This window comes from Oryza glaberrima, chromosome 12 (genome assembly GCF_000147395.1).
Source record: "Oryza glaberrima chromosome 12, OglaRS2, whole genome shotgun sequence".
Taxonomy (NCBI): Eukaryota; Viridiplantae; Streptophyta; class Magnoliopsida; order Poales; family Poaceae; genus Oryza; species Oryza glaberrima.
Genome location: NC_068337.1, coordinates 4,974,824 through 4,994,853, shown reverse-complemented (window position 1 = coordinate 4,994,853; position 20,030 = coordinate 4,974,824). Strand labels below are relative to the sequence as shown.

At 41.1% G+C, this 20,030-nt stretch overlaps 2 protein-coding genes across 2 annotated transcripts; one reads left to right on the top strand and one right to left on the bottom strand.

Moving 5' to 3' along the window:
• Window positions 1-34: 34 nt before the first annotated feature.
• On the bottom strand, window positions 35-2,491 carry LOC127756849 (3-aminomethylindole N-methyltransferase-like). Its single transcript, XM_052282236.1, has 4 exons — window positions 2,051-2,491; window positions 1,427-1,740; window positions 990-1,054; window positions 35-487 (listed from the first exon to the last, which is right to left on the bottom strand). The coding sequence occupies exons 1-4, from the start codon at window positions 2,431-2,433 to the stop codon at window positions 188-190; spliced, it is 1,062 nt and encodes a 353-aa protein (XP_052138196.1). The 5' UTR covers window positions 2,434-2,491; the 3' UTR covers window positions 35-187.
• An 11,846-nt stretch (window positions 2,492-14,337) lies between these two features.
• LOC127757754 (mannose/glucose-specific lectin-like) lies at window positions 14,338-16,634 on the top strand. The gene is made up of 4 exons (XM_052283327.1): window positions 14,338-14,690; window positions 14,904-15,093; window positions 15,203-15,403; window positions 16,177-16,634. The coding sequence occupies exons 1-4, from the start codon at window positions 14,401-14,403 to the stop codon at window positions 16,414-16,416; spliced, it is 921 nt and encodes a 306-aa protein (XP_052139287.1). The 5' UTR covers window positions 14,338-14,400; the 3' UTR covers window positions 16,417-16,634.
• Window positions 16,635-20,030: the final 3,396 nt, after the last annotated feature.

Sequence of the window (20,030 nt, the reverse complement as noted above, 5' to 3'; positions counted from 1 at the left end):
GTGTCTATCCAAAAGGAAACCATGAGCACATATATATGGTATATACCGTAGATTAACATTTAGATTTTCTGCAGGACACAAGACAATAGGGACATACATAGGAATAGAAACATATCATAGAGAGACATACATACACACGCGAGCTAGCAACTCTTATTCAAGACCATACTGTTTTCTAGGTATATAGCTACTTACTGAACTCAAGAGCATAGAAGTTCAAGAATATGTAGGTCGACCGGAAGGTGCCGGTAAAGCCAGACTCCTTGGCAAGCTTTGCAAACTCCTCCTCTGTCCTGTGCTTTCCTACCTTGAAGAGGACAAACAAGATCATATCCATGGTGAATGAATCCCGTGCAGCTGGAGTAGTATTTGGGGTCTCCGGTAGAAGACCTTCCACAATGATCACTTTCCCGCCTTCAGGGAGAGCTTGGTGGCAGTTCTTCAGTATCTTGATGCAGTCCTCGTCACTGAACATAAGGAGCATCCACTGCATATGTATATGCATGTATGAGTTAATTTTGCATTATTTCCATCTTTATGGAACGTTCTTTCTACTAGCCAAATATCCCAATTTCACAGCCATATATAGGAGACATCGTACAACGCGCATCAATTGTTTTATTGTATTTGTACTGTCAAAATTTCATGCGTCACAAATTGTTTATGGTTAAACATTTTCTTTCCATATGACTATATATCAGGGTTTGAAATTTCGAAATTGGATTTTATGACGGGGGTTACCAAAATTTTGGAAATTTCGAGCCAAAATTATTTGAAAATTTGACTGAATTTGAACAAAATTTGACCAAATTCACAAAAAATTACAAAAAACCAAAAATTTCAGTCGAGATTTGAGCATGCTGGTGGGGGTCGAAATTTTGGAAATTTCAAACCCTGCTATATATAACAACCCAAATGATTCTGCTAGTCATAAACTTAGGCCATCAAAAGAAGCGGAATATATAGAGTGGGTACACGTACTATCATACCTGCAAAAGAATTGCATCTCCATTGGGCACGCTCTCATACATATCTCCAGCTATATGTTCCACGCCTGTAATATAAGATCAACATCCAGGGCATATTGCTCACACTTATTTAGTTACTCCTTTCATTTCATTTCATATTATTAGTCATTTGACTTTTTTTTCTAGTTAAAACTCCTTAGGATTAGAAAAATTAGCAACATCTACAAATATCAAATTAGTTCCATTAAATTTAATATTAAATATATTTTGTTAATATGTTTGTTTTGTATTAAATTTTTTTTTATATTTTTCTACATGTTTGGTTAAACTTGAACAAAATTTAAAAGGAAAAAAAAATCAAAGCACTTATAATATAAAATGATTTTGGATCTTTTTATTCGATCAGTTCGTCGTGCAAACTGAATGGTTTGTAGTCAACACAAAATCTCACACACTACCTGGAAGAGATGGGGCCTGAGAGATGACATGAGGCAGGTCATAGTTGATGCCCCTAATATGCTTATACCGCGAGGTGATCATCCCCAGGGTGGATCCGTCGCCTCCACCGACATCGACGAGCCGCTGGATGCCGTCGAAACCTTCAAAGCGTTCGAGCAACTTGCGGGCCCGGATCGCCGAGTGCTGCGCCATGGCGTGGTCGAACAGCCCGCCCAGCCTCTTGTTCTTCCCTATGTACTCGTGGTAGGGCATCCCGTGGGTCCTCTCGGACGGCGCCGGCCCGCCGCTCGCCACCACCTCCGCTATGTGTTGCCTACATGGATATGCATATATGCTTATGATGTATTTGATTCAATTCACAGTGGAGATTTGCTCGGGTCTAGCAAAAAGTATCTCAAGGACTGGAGCAAATCTCTTTCTACGAAGGTAGGTTGCTGCTTACCACTAGAAAATATGAAGGTAGGTTGTCGCTTACCACTCAAAAACTTGAACTCCGATGAGATGTTACATCATAGGGAATCTAACCAGTTAGTAAATTATAAACTCACTTCGCGCATATGATATAATGTACCATTTGGTTCAATTCACAGTTGTAAATAGGATTATAGGAAGAGTGTATATACCAGGGCAATAGGTGGTCTTCGTCGATAATAAACACGGAGAAGGGAGCCAGCGACCCCTCGCCGTTGTTCTCGGTGAGCCACCGGCACACCGGCGCCGGCGTGTAGCGCCGGAGAGCCGCGCCGCCGTCGGGGCTCGTCTCGGTGGAGCACCTCACCACGTCGAAGGACGCGAGGAACCGGAGAATCCGATCCACCGCGACGCCGTCCGTGGCCTGGATTTTCCCGGCGAGCTCGTCGGCGGTCAGCGCGTCGCCGCCGGCGGCGAGCGCGTCGAGGAGGCCCAGCTGGATCGCCGCTCGCAGCACCATGGAGCGGTTGTAGGCGAACACGAGCTCCTGCGCGTACAGGCAATGCTCATCCTCACTCTCTCGAGCGTTGTCCATGGCTAGCTCTAATTAACAATCGTTCAATATTTCTGTGTGTATTAGTTGTGTTTGATGCCTATTAGTAGATGGTAATGGTATCGAGTATGTGCGCGTATGTATAATGGGAGCGATCCCTGTCTCTTTCTCGTGTGTCCTCTCCTAATAATAATGGTGACAAAAGTGCAATTCTTTTCCATTGTTAACAATCCTGAAGTTCCAGACAACAGTGTGTACATAAAGTTTACAAGAAAAAAAAGGCTAAATAAAATTATTCAAGTTTTATACATAACAACGTATACAAGATTTTAACTATTTCTACGGTGGAGGTTGTAAAATTCAGTATAGAGCAAAGGCCGTAAAGTTTCTACAAAATTTAGTTTGGAACTAACGATATCTTCTACCAATACTCACGATATCTAAGTTCACGCGTGTGACGTACCCCTTTGATTGTTGATCACCTATTCTTTCTAACCGGTATTATAATTGGACTAGCTTAGAACTTTATAATGTTTTGGCTAGATTATTTTAACTTTACTTAATTAGTCATGCTTAAAAACAATAGATTCACTTAAAGATAATTAATGCTTCATCTATGCTTAATTATTGGGTTATGAGCACACGGTTTTGACGGTTTTGATGATCTAGCTAAAAAAATTAAAGGCCGATTCACGAGCTACTGTTGTAAAACATTTACCAAACTAATAACGAGTTAGTGTACGTAGAAAAGGAAATTGACTTTGTGGTATATATAACATGATCAAATGTGAGGCCCTAGACTAAGAAGTGGCAAGATAAGCTGACGTAGGTGTGCTCATGTGTTAGGTTGTGTAATGCTAACAGGTTTGTGACAATTCATTTCGGAGGTATATTGTAAGGCATATGGTAACAGGTCGTGAAGTTATATCTTGTGTGTAAATTTGCACATATCTGATTTTAGAGTAAAACTATTCGAATTAATAAGGTGAGTGTTATGAGAGAGCTAAACATTATTTTTTGTGATATCTCTGGGTATGGAGTAGACTCCGGGTGTGGAGTGGTTTGGGTTTGTGCAATCAGGTAAGGTTGTGCTGAAAAATATATCGCAAACCCAGAAACTAACGAATGATCTAAAAATGGACGCTTTGTTTAAGATTTGTCCACATCACCAGATTAAAACGTTAGTTCCATAAAATTTTTACTCATGATTAAATATTAGAGTAAAACTTTTACTCGTAGTAATATGGACAAATCTCACATGTCTATATACTACATTTGCAATACATATTTTCTCTGGTTGTACGGTGGGCTTGTGCAACCGCGTTAGGTTGTTAAGTGTTGGTTTACTATTGCTTATATATTCAATTATTTTACAATTCTCAAATATTAAGCAAATGCTTTATTTAAATTAGTCTACAATACCCTTCATCGTATATCCTCCGCACACACATACTCTATCTGTCCCAAAATATAAGGTATTTTGACTTCCACGGCCTCTCTCCCTACTCATTTCAAGTCCTCTCTTTGCCCACTTATTTTTCTCTTCCACTCCAACCCTCCTCTCCCACTTCCTCATGGACCCTGACGGCGGACTTGGGTTGTTGGTGGTGACGGCCGGCTCAGACAATGGTGGGAGCGACGGCGGTGAGTGCAGGGCACAGGAGCGGAGCAGCCGGTGAAGGAGTGGGGGTGACGGGGAGGCGGCAGATATCGATCCGTCGGTCGTGGATCTAGTCGGGATAGATCCAAGGTGGGACGGAGGTGGTGGAGGTGTTGGGAGGGGCAGCAACGGGAGGCTCCTCAGCTTGTCCTCCTCCACCGCTGGGAGGGAGCGGCTGGCCAAGCAAAGCAGGAGAGGTGGGGAGCTCCACGGCAATGGAAAGGGCGGTTGGGAGACGTAGTGGCAATGGATCCGATGGTAGGGAGCTCAGTGGCGGCGGATCCCCAGCTCCTCCTCCCGCGCGGCGACGGCAACGAGGAGCTGCTGGGCCTCGGTGATGACGAGCGGCGGCGGACTGTGACAATGACGACGAGGAGCAGTGCTTCGGCGATGGCGATGACGAGCGGCAGTGGATGGGATTTTTGGGATATTTATTTTTTCCTTGATTTTCATTTTCGCATGAAGACGAGATAACCACCCACATACGAAAATTCAATCTTGCGGTGCACCAACTGCATGGAAATAGCAATTTTTACAAGCCCCTCCGGATAGACGGACGGTTGAACCATTTGGAAAAATATATAGGTCTTGAGCATATGCAAAAATGGTTTTTTAGGTAGTGATTAAAATTGCTTTGTAATTTAAGAACGGCAAATATTTTTGGCACAGAATTTCAACGCTAAAACGAATAAAAGGAGGAGTACTGTACTTCTATTACTGTACTGTTTATGCTTTCTAAAAAACTGATTAAAAACTGGTACTGTACGATCCTCTCCTTTAGTATTATACCGTTCATGAAAAAGATTGGTACTGTACTGTCCTTTGTTTTAAAAAATCATCAAGTTTGAAAAAGAAATATTTAATTTCTTTATTCTGAAAATGTTTTATTCTGGAAAAGGATTTACTTTATTCCAAAAACTGATTATTTAAAATCTGAAAACTAATTTATTTCGAAAATAAAAAGCTTAAAAATGTGTTTCTGTATTTAATTTGATTTTCCTTGTTTAAATGGGCATGCTAAATAATATTTATTTTGTGATTATTCCTACCTTAAAAGCACGGAGTCCTCCTTTTCCTCCCCTTCTCTCTGTCTCACGCGGAGAGAATATCAGGTGCTACCAAACAGTACCATGCTACCGGTGTTACCAACTTTTAAAAATACATTTAAAAGTCACAAAAAATATGAAAAAAAATTCTGAGATGTGCAATACCATGACTTGTAGTATCACATAAAAAATAAACTCAAAATTCGTTGTAATCGTGAAGAAGCAAAAAAGACAAATCTGTTGTGAATAGTGATGTGAACTGTTTGAGCACTATTTACGGAACGAATTTATCTTTTTTGTTTCTTCACGATTACAGCGAATTTTGATTTGATTTCTTGTGTGATACTATATAAGTTATGGTGTTGCACGTCTCAGAATTTTTTCATATTTTTTTGACTTTTAAATGTATTTTAAGGGTTGGCAGCACCGGTAGCATAGCACTATTTTGTAGCACCTAATATTCTCTCGTCTCACGCGCCGTGCATGTTTGAAAAAAAAAGAAGATTTGATCAAGGGAAATACATTTCTCTAAATATTTTTTTAAAAAAATTATGAGCGATTTGAGGATTAAACACGAGACCAAAACCACTTACTCAGTATCACTGCACTATCATAGTGCATCTCATGTTGGAAACAAAATCACCGACAGAACAGCAGAAAATCGGTAATTGATATCTCCGCCTATGGAGCGTTTTGGGTTTGTGCAACAGGGTAAGGTTTTACGGTGGGCCCGTGCAACCAGGTTAGATTATGTAGTGCTGGTTTAATTTTCCTTAATTATTCAACTATTTTTGTATTATCAATTGATTATCAAATGCTATTTGTTCAAATTAGCCCTAGTATACTCTCGTTTGTTATATGATATACGCTTGCATATTTGGATATTTGTTATATTTGTTATGTGGCTTGTTGAATATACAATATGCTCCCCTTATAATAAACTACCATATGCTGTTCCTGGTTAAGCTGTCCATATAGTAGAGTCGTCGCATATGCTAGTTTTTTTCTTCCACTGCTTAGAACTCTTACGATTGAGAGGTTATCCACATCTATCATAATTAAACACTTGTACCCTGTTGTTAATATTGTTTATTACTTATCTCGACTAATTCCTGAACGAGAGTTAAATATACATATAAGTGTTTGAAATTATACATAAAAATTTCGGGAGTGAAAAGTTGATATGAGAGGCTCCTTGGCTTTAGCCTAAGCCAAATGAAAATATATAGAAGCCTTCCCAAAAAGATTTGAAAAATTAGGACCGCTTTTCTCCATTCCTCTTTAATAGTATATATACATCATTTCTTTGATTTCTTCTTTTTCTGAGAAAATATTCTAAAGAAATAAAATTTTGCATTTTTCTTTTATAAATCTGGTGCCGCGCATACTCTTTCCTTCTAAATAGTAATGTACTTCTTACTGTCCTGTTTATGCTTTCTTAAAAAATTAATTAGAAATTGGTACCGTACGATCCTTAATTTGCTTTTAGTATTATCACGTTCTTGAAAAAAGAACTTTTTTTTTGGTTTTGTACGTACAGTACGACCCATCGTTTCAAAAAATCAACCAGTTTGAAAAGGACAAGATTTAATTTCTTTAATCTGAAAATGTTTTATTCTGGAAAAGGATTTATTTTATTCCGGAAATTGATTATTTAAAATCTGAAAAATAATTTATTTCAAAAAATAAGAAAACTTTAAAAGATATTTCTGAATTTTGTTTGATTTACTTTCGCTTTCTGGTTTTAGTTTTTATTTTCACTAGTTTTCAGTTATTTCTGTCTTTTCAGATAACCTAACTCAATCAATGAGACTATCCATTTGTTCGAAGTTGGTGGTATAGTTACGGAGCTGCACATAGGATTCAAGCTAACCCCAAGTTCATCGTCAATAACTGTTATGTTCATAAATGAGAAGTGTCATGTTCCGTAAGGCATGACTGTTATGTTCGTCTGACGGCGACAATTAAGTGATCGTTAAGGCATCTTGTTCATGATCTTCGAAACTGGAGGAAGGAACTTTTGCCCATATGTATCAAGAGGTGGCATTGGTGGCCATCCGAGAACTTTGTCATAGGTATAGTGAGCTCTTGAGGGACACCTCTTATTGTTACGATCCATCTATGACCCACAATGATGAGTACAGCAATTACCAGAACGAGAACAATTCTACTATGCAATACTTGGTGAGGATGCTGAGTGCAATGGACAATGGACTGATGTAATGATAGGCTGATAGCGGCTCATGAACAGGAGAATTAATGACAACTATATCAAGATCTGCAGGGGGCAAAACCAGATAGATCACTTGAAGAAGGAGCTGGTACAAATGTAGGTAGAAGCATCCCCATGAGGAGCTACGGATAGGAAGGGTTCATCTTCGTCCATGCTTTCAGCTGGCATCAAGAACCCGTGTGTTGAATAACAATGTTCTACTTAGGATCATTTCCCCAGTTGTACACATTGTTGTTGATGATGAAGATTCCAAATAGGTAAGATGATGTTCAGCTTTAGATGAGCCATATGGGAGAGAAGGTGAAACAGAGGATGAAGATGTCTCTCTGAATACGACTCGGATGCTGGAAGATACCCTTCTCCTCGGTATCGTTGTGTTAGTTTTGTTTGTGTGTGTGAGTTAGCATGTGTACAATATTAAGGGTTGTGATATAGTTGCATGAATTAAGTTGTTAATTTGAGTGTGAGAGTTAAGTTAAAGTGTAAGTGAGTCTGAATAGTGCTAAATTACTCACTTCAAAGCAATAGGAGTTTAGTTAAATTAAGTTCTTCATTCTAAATGGTTCCTCATTTTTCTCGCTTGTGCTCTTGCTATCTTCAGACGGTGAACAGTCATAGCAGGATTAACTAGAGAGTTCTCTAAGAGTGCATCATACTAGTAATAGGGGCAGGGGCAGGTAGTATGAATGTAATCTATCCGTCCATTTATATAGGTAATTTTATAAATGTCATGATACTTTAGAAAATTATTACCACCGAGGGCAATTTAGTCCCTATCATCGAATCTTCCTTTTTCCTATCCACCTCCATTTGCTGAATAGTTGGCCAGAAGACCCGAGACCCGATGGCCCGGCCCACGCCACGGGGTTTTGGATCGGCCCAGGCACAGCACGACCCGATTGGTGTCGGGCTCATGTTGGCACGGCTGAACCGTTGGGCCATGCCAGGGCCTCTGCCTCGGTACGGTGGGCCGGCCGGTACAACACATTTCAAAGATAAGGAGGCAAAATAGATTTATTTCGGTCATATAAGGTATAACCCAAAGAGATGAGGGTTAGAAATAGACTATTTCCAGCCATATAAGAGATGGTCCAAATAAATGAGAGAGACAAAATAGACTTTTTCCAAAGAGTAACACAATAGGCTTTCGTGCCTTCGGACCGATCCATCAGAGCCCGAATCTTATTGGGCTGTACCTAAGCCAATAGTTCAACAAGTGGGTGGGCATAGCCTGGCCCGTGTAGGTCAGGCCATGTCAGCCCGACTGATGTTGGCCCGGGCATGATCGGGCCTAAGTTGTGCCGGGCCAGACGGCCCGTTTGGTCATCTATACTTCGCTGTGCCGCCTCTCTTCCCATCGGGAGTGCTCTGCGACCCTTACCGTTGTGAGCTGGCTGCTGCCCATCAAATCGCCATGCACCGCGTTACCAATGCATGCCAGTATGCCACCGCTCCAAGTACCGCCGCACGCCCGCACGGCTCTTTGACGGAGAACACCATGATAGAGGCACATAGTTTCTATCAGCAAACCACTACTCACATCACCACCGGTTAAACTAGAAAATCGGTGCGCGCGTCGTGCACCGATTTTAGATGTGTATGTGGATGTAGATATGGTGCATTTTTACACTTTTTTTAATTTCCATTTTTTTGGTATTATTGTGGTATATTTAATTCTTTTGTTCTTTTATTAAGTTAATGTTCTTTTACTTTTGACTGAAAAATATAATACGCTCCTGAAAAAAGGAGCAAGTCTGCTAGTTAGCTTCTCTGTTCATGCGTCTCTGTATAGTGCATTTTTTTTTTGCTGGCTGTATAGTGCATTTGAACAATATTTTAATTCCCAATTTTGGTGTTACATGCCATATGCTTACAGTTTTTCAATAATAAAATAAAGTCACATTAAATAACACATATATTTTTTTTACAATGTGATGTGTGGTTAAATATTATGTTAAAATTCAACGAGGTCGTCTGTTTAAAAGATAGAGGGTGTGATATTTATGTGAAGATTTACAGTATTATAGGTTAAAATTTTTTCATTACATGTTCGATAACACGAGCTTATAAACAACCGGGGACTAAAGTGCAAATCCCCAGAAGTGTGGTTTGACAAGCCTGTGTTGAGCCATGCACATAAAACGTTCAGTAGACTCATAAATAATCAAACGGAAATGCTAAACTTCTGTTGACAGAAAATACAACCTCAAATCTTGCAAATTTTAGATCACTGGATGTGCTTCATGATTTGTGCTCTTCTTCTCCAACTCCGACGACCACCTCTTCTTCTCCAGCGTCGGCGAACCCAAACTCCGGCAGAAGGTCGACGAATTAGGGTCCCGGGGTGGGGTGGGGGTGGGAGGGGGGAGGGAAGGGGGAAGAGGAGGGAGTTCACCGGCTTTAGAGAGATGGCCGTGGGAGGCGGTAGCCCGGCGGTGGGCGGCGAGGTGGCGGCGGTGGTGCCCCGCCGCCGGCGATGGGGAAGACGACGGACAGCTCGCCGCCGCCGGCTTGAGGCAAAGGAGAGGAGAGGGAGGGGGCCTCGCCGTCGCCGTTGACACCTTTCGGCCAGCCGGCGAGGTCGGGGTGGCGGCATGGTGGGGCGGCGACGGTGGCGGCGCAGGAGGCGCGGGGTGTCGAGAGAGGAGCGAGCGATTTTTGCGGCGGCAGGGAGGGGGGGAAGGAAAAGTTGTTAGGGTTTGGTGGGGTTTGCACAAATCTCAAATCAATCCAATGGTCAAAAATTTGTAAGATATTAGGAGGAGTTTTCTGTCAAATGAGGAGTAGACGGTCTCTAAATCAAATTACGTTTAGCTATGGATGTATATTTTTTTTAAAAGTCCATAGAGCGCCATGATTACGATTATTTGTTGAAAATATTGAAAAAGAAATTCAAATCAAATAAATAAAGGCCACATCTATCCCTACCTCACTTTGGGCTTTTGGCCCACGTCATTTTTTCCCATGCCAGCAAAGCTCAAAGTGCTCTTCTAGAAATCACCGATGTGAAAATGTCAAAATAAAAAAAAAATCTTATCCTCAATCCCCTAGCACGAGTCTGCAACGCATTTCCAATCATGCTCGCTGCACCACATCATTGATGACTCAGAAGTTTGACTCAATCAGAAGGAGATACCGTTGGGCTGGTATAATCAGGGGCGGGCCTAACAATTCTAAGGGTGTGATTCTAAGGGTGTGTTTGGATAATAGGAAATAAGGGGGGTGGGATTAGGATTGAGAAATGAATGAATGGTTAGGATTAAATGGAAGGGGGAGAATGAATGGTTAGGATTTAAAGATATGTTTTGGTGGGTGGGAAATCATTTCCCTATCCCATTTGCCAAACATGGCCTAAGGGTATTCAAAATGAATACCCAAGAATTTTAGCAAAAAAAAATAGATATATATATACTATGTATTTTATGTGTATTAAAAAATTAAAGAAAAGACATCAAACAGCCCATCAAGCAAAGAAACCATCCTTTTTAGGCTGTGTCCTCCCCCTTCTTTGCTGGTCCATTACCACAATTGATTCACTCTATTTTACTCAACCAAAAAATCTATATACATTAACTTATGCTCAATTTTATGTTATATATGTTATATATTATACAACTACTAGTATGTGATATTATATAAGCCAATTATTAGGATTTTTGAGTGTAGAAAATTTTCCCCTTTTTATTTTGAATACCCCACCTTAAAATCCTAGGCCCGCCCCTGGCTGGTAACAAGCAGGGGAGGAAGTATCACATGGTCAGATGGGCTGACCAGGCTCTCCCCAAAGACTTTGGAGGAATTGGTTTAACTGAGACTAGAGTTTTGAATTCTGCTTTGCTAGACAAATGGCTAATGAAAATTGAATCCTCAGATAAGATTTTGTGTGTTGATCTCCTCAGGAGAAAATATATGCAAAATGGGGGAGTTTTTCAACATAGTTCTAACCTTGGCTCCCAATTCTGGAAAGGCATCATGAATGTGAGAAGATGGATGAAACTGGGTTCTGAGTGGAGTTTGGGTGATGGGTCACATGTATGGTTCTAGCATGATGTGTGGTTAGGCCCCTGCCCTCTAAAAGTTGTATACTCCAAGATTTTTGAGATTTGCAACCAATAGGATATCTTGGTCTCAGATGTTGTCATGGGAGGTATTAGTACCTTGTCTTTTAGGAGATCTTTTGGGGGGAGATAGAAATGGAGGAATGGGAGTCAATTAGAGATGTTATTAATAACCTGGAACTTAGCAATGCTCCAGATGAGTTGAGATGGGCCCTTACAGCTAACAAGGCCTTTAATACAGTCTTTTATATAGAGTTATCTTGTTTAGATGTGTTATTGATATTAGGGAACAACTGTGGACTGTGGAGAGTGGAGACCATGGATCCCGGCCGCCTTCCCCGCACCGCCAGGTCCCCTCCTCCGCAGCCACCGCCGTGGGCTCCCACAATGCCGTTCGGCCTCTCTGTAGCCTGCTCTGCTCCTGTCGCTCACCGGCGTGGCTTCTTCACCGGCTGCCTCTTCCCCAGGCAGCAGCTAGCCCTATGTGCCTCCGATCGATCCTTGTCATTGCCATTTCCTGATTGTTGATTGATCTGATATCCGCCTAGGTCTGGGATGGCCTCTAGTCATCGTTATTCACTTGTCGTGCTTCTTGATTGTTGATGTGATTTCTGATTTTGAGTGTTGATATAATTTCTAATTGAGCCTCACTACAGTGCTCTCTATTTGTAGTAGAAAGTAATCCGAGACGTTGTTCGTAGGGTTGAGATCTAGTTCTACTACCATCACATTCAATAGTAGTAAAAACGTGGAGATGTATATTTGTCCACGGATAATAATTCATGTAGGGTATTGTCGTAAATTATCATTCTAACTCTACACCCTCTTCATATCCTATTCGACGCCATACGCTTGTCGTTGCCCGTCTGTCTCCCTTGCCGCCTCCGTCGTCTCTAGCGCCAGCACCATCGGCAATGCCCTCGCCTCCTCTGCCGTCCGCCTACCCTGCCCTCGCCGCCTCCTTCGAGGCCGGCACTCTCACCGTATAATTCTTTTATGAATACTCATTCATTGTAACAATACACGAGTAAAAATTATTTTTACGTCAACGTGTCTGCCAACAACTCGATTGACATGATAAACAGGTCGGGAGATCCTACAAGAGAGTCAACAGCCTCTGCCGCCATCCTCCTTCAAGAAAGATGAACCTTGACGCACTCAGCTTTGAAAGGTAAAACAAAGAGTATATATAAACGATCTACAACAAAGATAGATAGAAATTAAACCTAGAAACCCCGAAAGAAAAAAAAGGAAAATAATCGAATCACTCCTCGCATGCTCAGTGCTCCTTGTTTGCAATAGCCTATACCCAACACACTACTACATAATAGCAAAAATGGGATGGCACTATGTGTGCCAGAAAGTGTAGAACTGACGCCTATAATATTTTTTCTACTCGAACGCACTCCCTTGGGGTTCTATTCAAGACAAACGGCAGCTATGTGGTAACGTAGGTGCTGGTTGTTAATAGGAACCGACACCTATATTCCTCCCAAAATATAGGTCTTTTTTTTCTTCTGATTAGTATATTTAAAATTAGCAACGGTTTCATTTTTTTTTTGAAAACAGGCACCTTTTGAGTGGTCAGCGGAGCCGGGTGGGATGGGATAAAAAATCGACTTTAACCATTCACCTCTCTCACTCTCCCCGTCCTTCCATTTGGCTTCCTCTCTCCCTCTCCCATCTCCCTACTCTCTCCATCGGCATATTCTGTGATGTGAATTTGTGACTCTTTTTTTAAGGATTTTGTGATCTATTTTATGAAGCATCGCCTCGGTTCGAATTAATTAGCCAAGCCTGTTTTTTTTTCAGAACTGTACAACTCATAGGTGTATATTCTCAATTTGGCATCGGTGAGTCCCTCTCATCATTACTACCTCTGTGGTACCGGTTGGAAAATCTGGCTCCAATGTGGGATTCCCAACCGGCACCAAAATGTGTTCCTGTAGTAGTACGTGCCACCTGCTCCCTCTACCATTTCTGGTTTGCATCGATCATTTCAGTCGGTGCAGGCAATTGTTGGTGTTTGAAATGGAAACGGCAATATTTTCCGAAAATGATAGTGGAAAGGGGATTGAGGTTTTTCCAACCGTTTTGTTGATAACCGTATTTGTTTGGTAATTTCTGTCAAAATTTCAAAAGTTCCCCAGCGATCCACCCAGCTCAACCCATTGAAAGCCTATGAATTGAGGAAGCGTAATAGGCTTTCTGCCTATTAGGAAGGGGAAGTGGCCAGGGGAAAACGTTGTCAAACCTAGGGTGTGGCATATGGGGTCTCCCTAAATTATCAATGTTGAAGTATTATTAAACTTTATTTATGTTATTCACTAAACTTATTATCACATTATTAATCAACATATAACAGTGTTATGTAGTGTGTGATGGTGCAAGAATAAAGTTATAAAGTTATCTTCATGCATAGTTAAATACATGTGTGGTTACGTCAATATCGGTAGATTCCGTTCCGACGGTTTTGTTTCCGATATACCGATATTATCGATATCGCTAGTTTTTGGGTCTATCGTTTTGATTCCGTTTTCGAGAAGAAAAAAAAGATAGAAATGAAAATGGTAGAGGGTTTTTCCAAAAAAAAAAATGATCGATGAAGCTTGCGCACAGAAGCATGCAACAAGTACAGGCACACCCTTCAACACCAAAGCACAAAGGTAAATAAATCCACACCGATCGAGAAGCATATATACGCACATCACACGGCCACAGAACCTTAGAACACACAAGCCACGCACAGAAACTACCTCGCCCTACCACACATGCACAAAAGCAATAAAACGCGTAGTTCTTACGCACTCTCTTCTAGCTAGTTTTAATTAAGCCCTAAACACAGCGTACGTACGTGCCCTTATCGACCGTGGCGGCCTAGGCCTTATATATCTATAATATATAAATACCTCATACACGCCAGCTTCAGTCTATCGCATCGCCCAGCCACATCCACAGTAGCAGACACACCAATTCTGATCTGCCACCAGCTTGCAGCTAGATCTCTCAGCCATGTCGGCCAGCAACAAGCTGCAATTCACCCCGCGTAGCTCGCTATTTCAGGGCAACGAGATCAACTTCAGCAAGCTCTACCTGCACCACACGCCGGCTGGCCCAAGACCAGACCAGTCCGGGCTTACAGGCAATAACAGAGAAACCGGCTTGGGCCCCTTGGTCGTCAACAACTGGCCGGTGTATGACGGCATCGGCCGCGACGCCAAGGTCGTTGCCCGTGCACAAGGCCTGCACATTTATGCCGGTAACTGGCATAACTCCTTTAGCCTTGTGTTTGAGGATGAAAGGTGCGTGAGGGAGTATATTGATCTGTACATATATATGTGTATGTGTATGTATGCATGCATGAGGATGGATACACTACTCTAGCTCTTTTAATCACACTATAATGAAAGCTAAGTTCTACACCTGTATTTGGCCATTAGTTTTTTTCTCAATCAATTATAACGTGGTAGTAACCTATTGGTCGATGGGGTGTTTTATGTATATGTGCTATACAGGTTCAAGGGATCCACGCTTGAGGTGATGGGGATAGTTGTTGAACGAGGTGAGTGGGCTATTGTTGGGGGCACGGGACAGTTTGCTATGGCAAATGGTGTTATCTTCAAAAAATTCCACGAACAGAAACAGGAAGGCAATATTATGGAACTCACTATCCAGGGATTTTGTCCTGTGTTGAAAGGGTCACAGGTAATTAAGGACAATAATCTATTTTTAGCTTTGTTAAATGTTATGAATCACTTGGCGTACAATATCAATATCAATATATATGGAATATGTAAGATTTACATATATGCAGAGCCTTGTCACCAAGATTGGGCCTTGGGGTGGAATTGATGGAGGGAGAGCTCAAGACATCACAGCAATTCCAAAGCGTCTAGAATCCATTACAATACATAGCGGCTGGACTGTTGATTCGATATCGTTTATTTACTTGGACCAAGCTGGACAGAAGCACAGAGCAGGTCCATGGGGTGGTCCCGGTGGGGATCCATACATGGTTAGTGAACTTCCATTGCGATCTGTATTTGATAACAATCATCTATCCATTTGTTCAAAAATATATAAACCTAGTAATGCACTTCCTCCATTTCATATTATATAACTTTCTAGCATTGCCCATATATTCATATATATGTTAATGAATCTAGACATATATGTGTGCCTAGATTCATTAACATGTATATGAATGTAGGCAATACTAACCTGAAACGGAGCTGAAACGGAGGTAGTCCTATATTTTGGATAGACGCTCGCCCAGCTCACACTAGACACTATGGTACACAACTTTCCTTGTTCACACACCACATGTGGATTGGCGGATTTCTAATAGTTGGTGCTGCTGCACATGCAGCCATTTTTATGGTAAGAGACTATGATCCAACGACTCGATACAACGATCTATTAGATCGACTTTGCCATCGGGCAATTGTTTGTTTTCAACTGGATTGGATTCCGAACCAAGAAAGATAGGCAACTTTCACTTGAAAGAAAGGAGCTTCAGAACTATTGTATTCCACCGAATAAGAATAAGAGCAAGAAGGGGCTATCTTTGTGAAGGGACCGGCACCAGAAAGTAGATCATATGGCCTTTCTTTCGCCAAAAAAAATAAAGTAAAGCCCCGGCCCAAGTCCTGCGGCAAAATAGCTCGATGCCAGAATGATAAAAAGCTTAACACCTCTTATTTGACTCACAATTAATGAAAAGAAAATACTAATATATTAGGCAGTAAATTTCTTACAATACTTATCTTTTTCCTTTTCTTTATGTAGATTGAATTTGGCAGTTCAGAGCTTCTCAAGGAAGTTTCTGGAACGTATGGCCTATATGAAGGATGGAAAGTTATAAGATCTATTAAATTTGTCACCAATAAGAAACCATATGGGCCATTTGGACGGCAGGAAGGAACCCCTTTCAGCGTCCCGGTGCAGAACAACTCCAGTATAGTGGGCTTCTTTGGGCGCAGCGGGAAATACCTCGATGCAGTTGGTACCTACGTGCATCCGATCTAAACAGTCAAAATCAGCTTCCCGTGTTTGAGTTTTAAGTGTATTTTCAGCTACAAATAAATATGCTGATGGGGGTTCGTCCCTTTCATTTCTGTATTGTGATGAGTGATGCTATGTAGCTGGAGTACTGTCAGTGGTTTCAGTTTGCAGTGTGTTGTATGCATCAATAATGATCTTCATTGAAGGTTGGTTTGGTGAATCAAGTTGTCATTCAATGAGTATATCTATCAAGCTGAAATTAATATTTGTAATAATGCCATACTGAAGATTGGTTTTAGAGAGAATCTATTATTCTATACAATTAAGTTTACTTCAACTCAACGGTTAGCCATCAACTTTGTCTTCCTTAATAATATGCCACCGATTTTGTCAATGTTTTCTACTTTATACCATTGGGGTGGATATTTTTCAAAAAAATGCCTAAAATGCCCTTTAATACATAGAGGGTTTATAATTGATTGACCTACTAGAAAAGTATTGAAAAAATATGAAAAATTTTACATAGCCTCCTTAAATATTATGAAGTGTGCGTATATTTTAAGACTTTCAATTTGCATGTATTATTTTTTTTTATGAAAATATCATTTATGTTCAATATGCTAATAGAATACTCATGCGTTGATGTTATTTTATATAAATCATCTTTCATATGATACATAAAATTATTTTTCTAATCCGGCTATGTTTTGTGTATGTGATTCATCTTTCATATGCCATAAAAATAGTTTTAAAAAAAACATTGAAGAAAATCCTAAAATATATACATAAACTTCTACATTCTGTAAGAAGGCTACACAGAAACTTTCATATTTTTTCAAAACTTCTAATGAGTCAATCAATTATCAACTCTTGTATGGCTTGAAGGATATTTTAGGCATTTTTAAAAAGTATCCACCTCAGTGTGGTACATTATAGAAAAAATTGACAAAGTCAATGGTATATTATAGAGGAAGACAAAATTGATAGCAAATTATTGAAGTAGAGTAAACTCAGTGGCATAAAATAGATTCTCTCTTAGTTTTATATCATCGTTGTGAAGTACACGAGGAACATTATGCATGTTGTCATGAATATGCATGTATACGACGAACACTGCAGGAATAACCACTAAAATAATAAAAAAAAGATTAGCAACATTAGTTAGTATTATCTGAATTTCAGATTTATTTATCTATATAGGAGCTAAAATAAACCAGCACGTGATCAGCAGAAATTTGTGATCTGGAAACCTGAATGCAGAGCTTAATCCGCAGAAATTTGTAACCTCTTCTCTTGCTACTGCATGCTCCTCCATACTCCTATTGTCTTGTTGTGAAGTTGATCATCTTCTAAGGTTTAATGTTGAATGTGACTGGTATTTCTAAGCATTTCTCTTAGTTTTGAGATTATACAGTTTTTCGACACTCCCATAAAAAGAAAATGCAAAAAGAACTTCTTGCTTCTTTAATTCGCAACAACGGCTGAATCTACACTACTGGAGAACCCCACATCTCTCCCGGTTCGCAATCCCCTTTACTCCGGGTAGCGAACCAGGAGAAAGAATCCGGAACTAAAGATGCCAGTCTTTACCAATCGGGACTAAAGATGGCAGAGCCACGTCCCGGTTGATCCCCTTTTCTTTTTTTTATTTTCATTGTTTCTTTACTACTTGCCAGGGTTAATCCATGTATTTCATCCCAAATCAAGTGGCTGCATATCCCAAATCAATCCCCAAATCCCCAAATCAAAGTAACACCCCAAATCCCAAATCATTCACATCACAAAGCCTAAGTTACTTATACAAACAAATCAACTACATCACAAATCCTTAAAAAATTTACACACAAATCAAATACACCACAGATTATACATCTCAGATCCATGCAATGAATCACAAATTCTAAAAAAAAGAAACTATACATCACAAAATATCAAAAAAGGAAAAAAAAAAGACGCCGCCGGCCGCCGCTCGCCACGGCCGGGCGCCGCCGCCTGCCCGCCACGGCAGCCGCTTGCGCCGCTGGCTGCCTGCCCGCGCGCTGCCGTGCCGCCCACTGGCTGCCGCCGGCGGCCGCCTGCTCGCGCGCGGCCACGCCGTCCGCTGGCCACAGCCGCCGGCCGCTTGCTCGCCTGCCGCCACCCCCGCGCGGCCCGCGCCGGCCGCCTGGCCACCTGGCCGCTTGCTCGCGCGCGGCCGCGCCGCCCGCTTGCCACCGCCGCCCCCGCGCGGTCGGCGCTGGCCGCCGCTGGATGGGAGGGGAGGAGGGGGAGAGGAGGAGAGGGGAGTGGAGGAGGAAGAGATAAGATCGAATATAAGGGAAGGAGAAGATGAGATGATCCGATCTTATCTAAATATTTTGTCTGAGACTTAACCGATCAGAGATGGGAGAAAATATTTACTCCCGGTTGGTAACTCCAACCGGGACTAAAGTTCATTTAGATCTTTAGTCCTGGTTGGTAGTACCAACCGGGACTAAAGTTGTAATCTTTAGTCCCGGTTGGTAGTATCAACCGGGACTAAAAATCCTCGGCCCCCTGGCAGGCTTCTGACAGGGGATGAATCGGGACTAAAGATGATCTTTAGTCCGGTTGGTAACACCAACCGGTACTAAAGATCAAAAAACTTTTAACCAGGACTAAAGACAATCCGGTTCTTTTTAGAACCGGGACTATATATTGTGGAAATCGTTCGACCCTCCAAAGATCATTTCTCCAGTAGTGCTAATTGTGCTTGTGGTTGGCTGAAAAGTAAACAAGATGATATATCCAACAGCGCCTGCTTCTCTTTTTAATTTAACCAAGGTAGATCTCATGCCTTTCTACTAAAAAGAAGTTGTTGTGGCAAAGATGAAGAATATAAATCAAACTAAAATGGGGACTACCTAGATATCACTTGAAAGATTTTCTTTAATAAAAATCACACTAATATAATTAAAGCGTAAGTATGGTGTAATCACAATTACGTTGTTTGTATATTAAATCATAACAAGATTGATAGCTTGCTCATTTGGTTACAACCACGCGGCATCAACCAAGAGGTTGTGGCGTTTGCCTTCAATTTTTTCATCTCAATGCATGCATCGTATGGTCAGGAATTTCGTGTGATGGCTATGGAAAAAAAGAAAATCTTTCGAGTGATTTATAGCAAAATTGAACAAAATGTGAGTGGACATAGCGCAGATGACAAGATGCAGGCAGTATGCTGCCCGTGGCCCATGTTTGACTCTCCAGAACATTTTTTTTTACTCAATGAGGAGAGAGTATGGGGAACATTTTTTTTACCATGTTCGATAATGGGGAACATGATGACAAGATGCAGGCAGTGTGCTACCCGTGGCCCATGTTGAACCTTTTTTTTTATGGTTTGGATTAACATTGCGCTTGGGGTGGGTTCGTTCGGATTATGTGAATGAGTGACAAATCAATACCTATAACTCTACTATAAGTGTTTTGATTAATTAAAAAAAATTGATACTTATAATTATAAGGGATCAAAGGTATCAGTTTTTAATTTTAGACACGTCCAAGAAGTGGGAAGGGGTCATATGAGTGCTAGTTTTAGATGAACCGGGACATTTAAGGTGTCTCCTATAAGGATTTATGTAGAAGTAAGGGTAAGGGTGTAAATGGCTAACCCA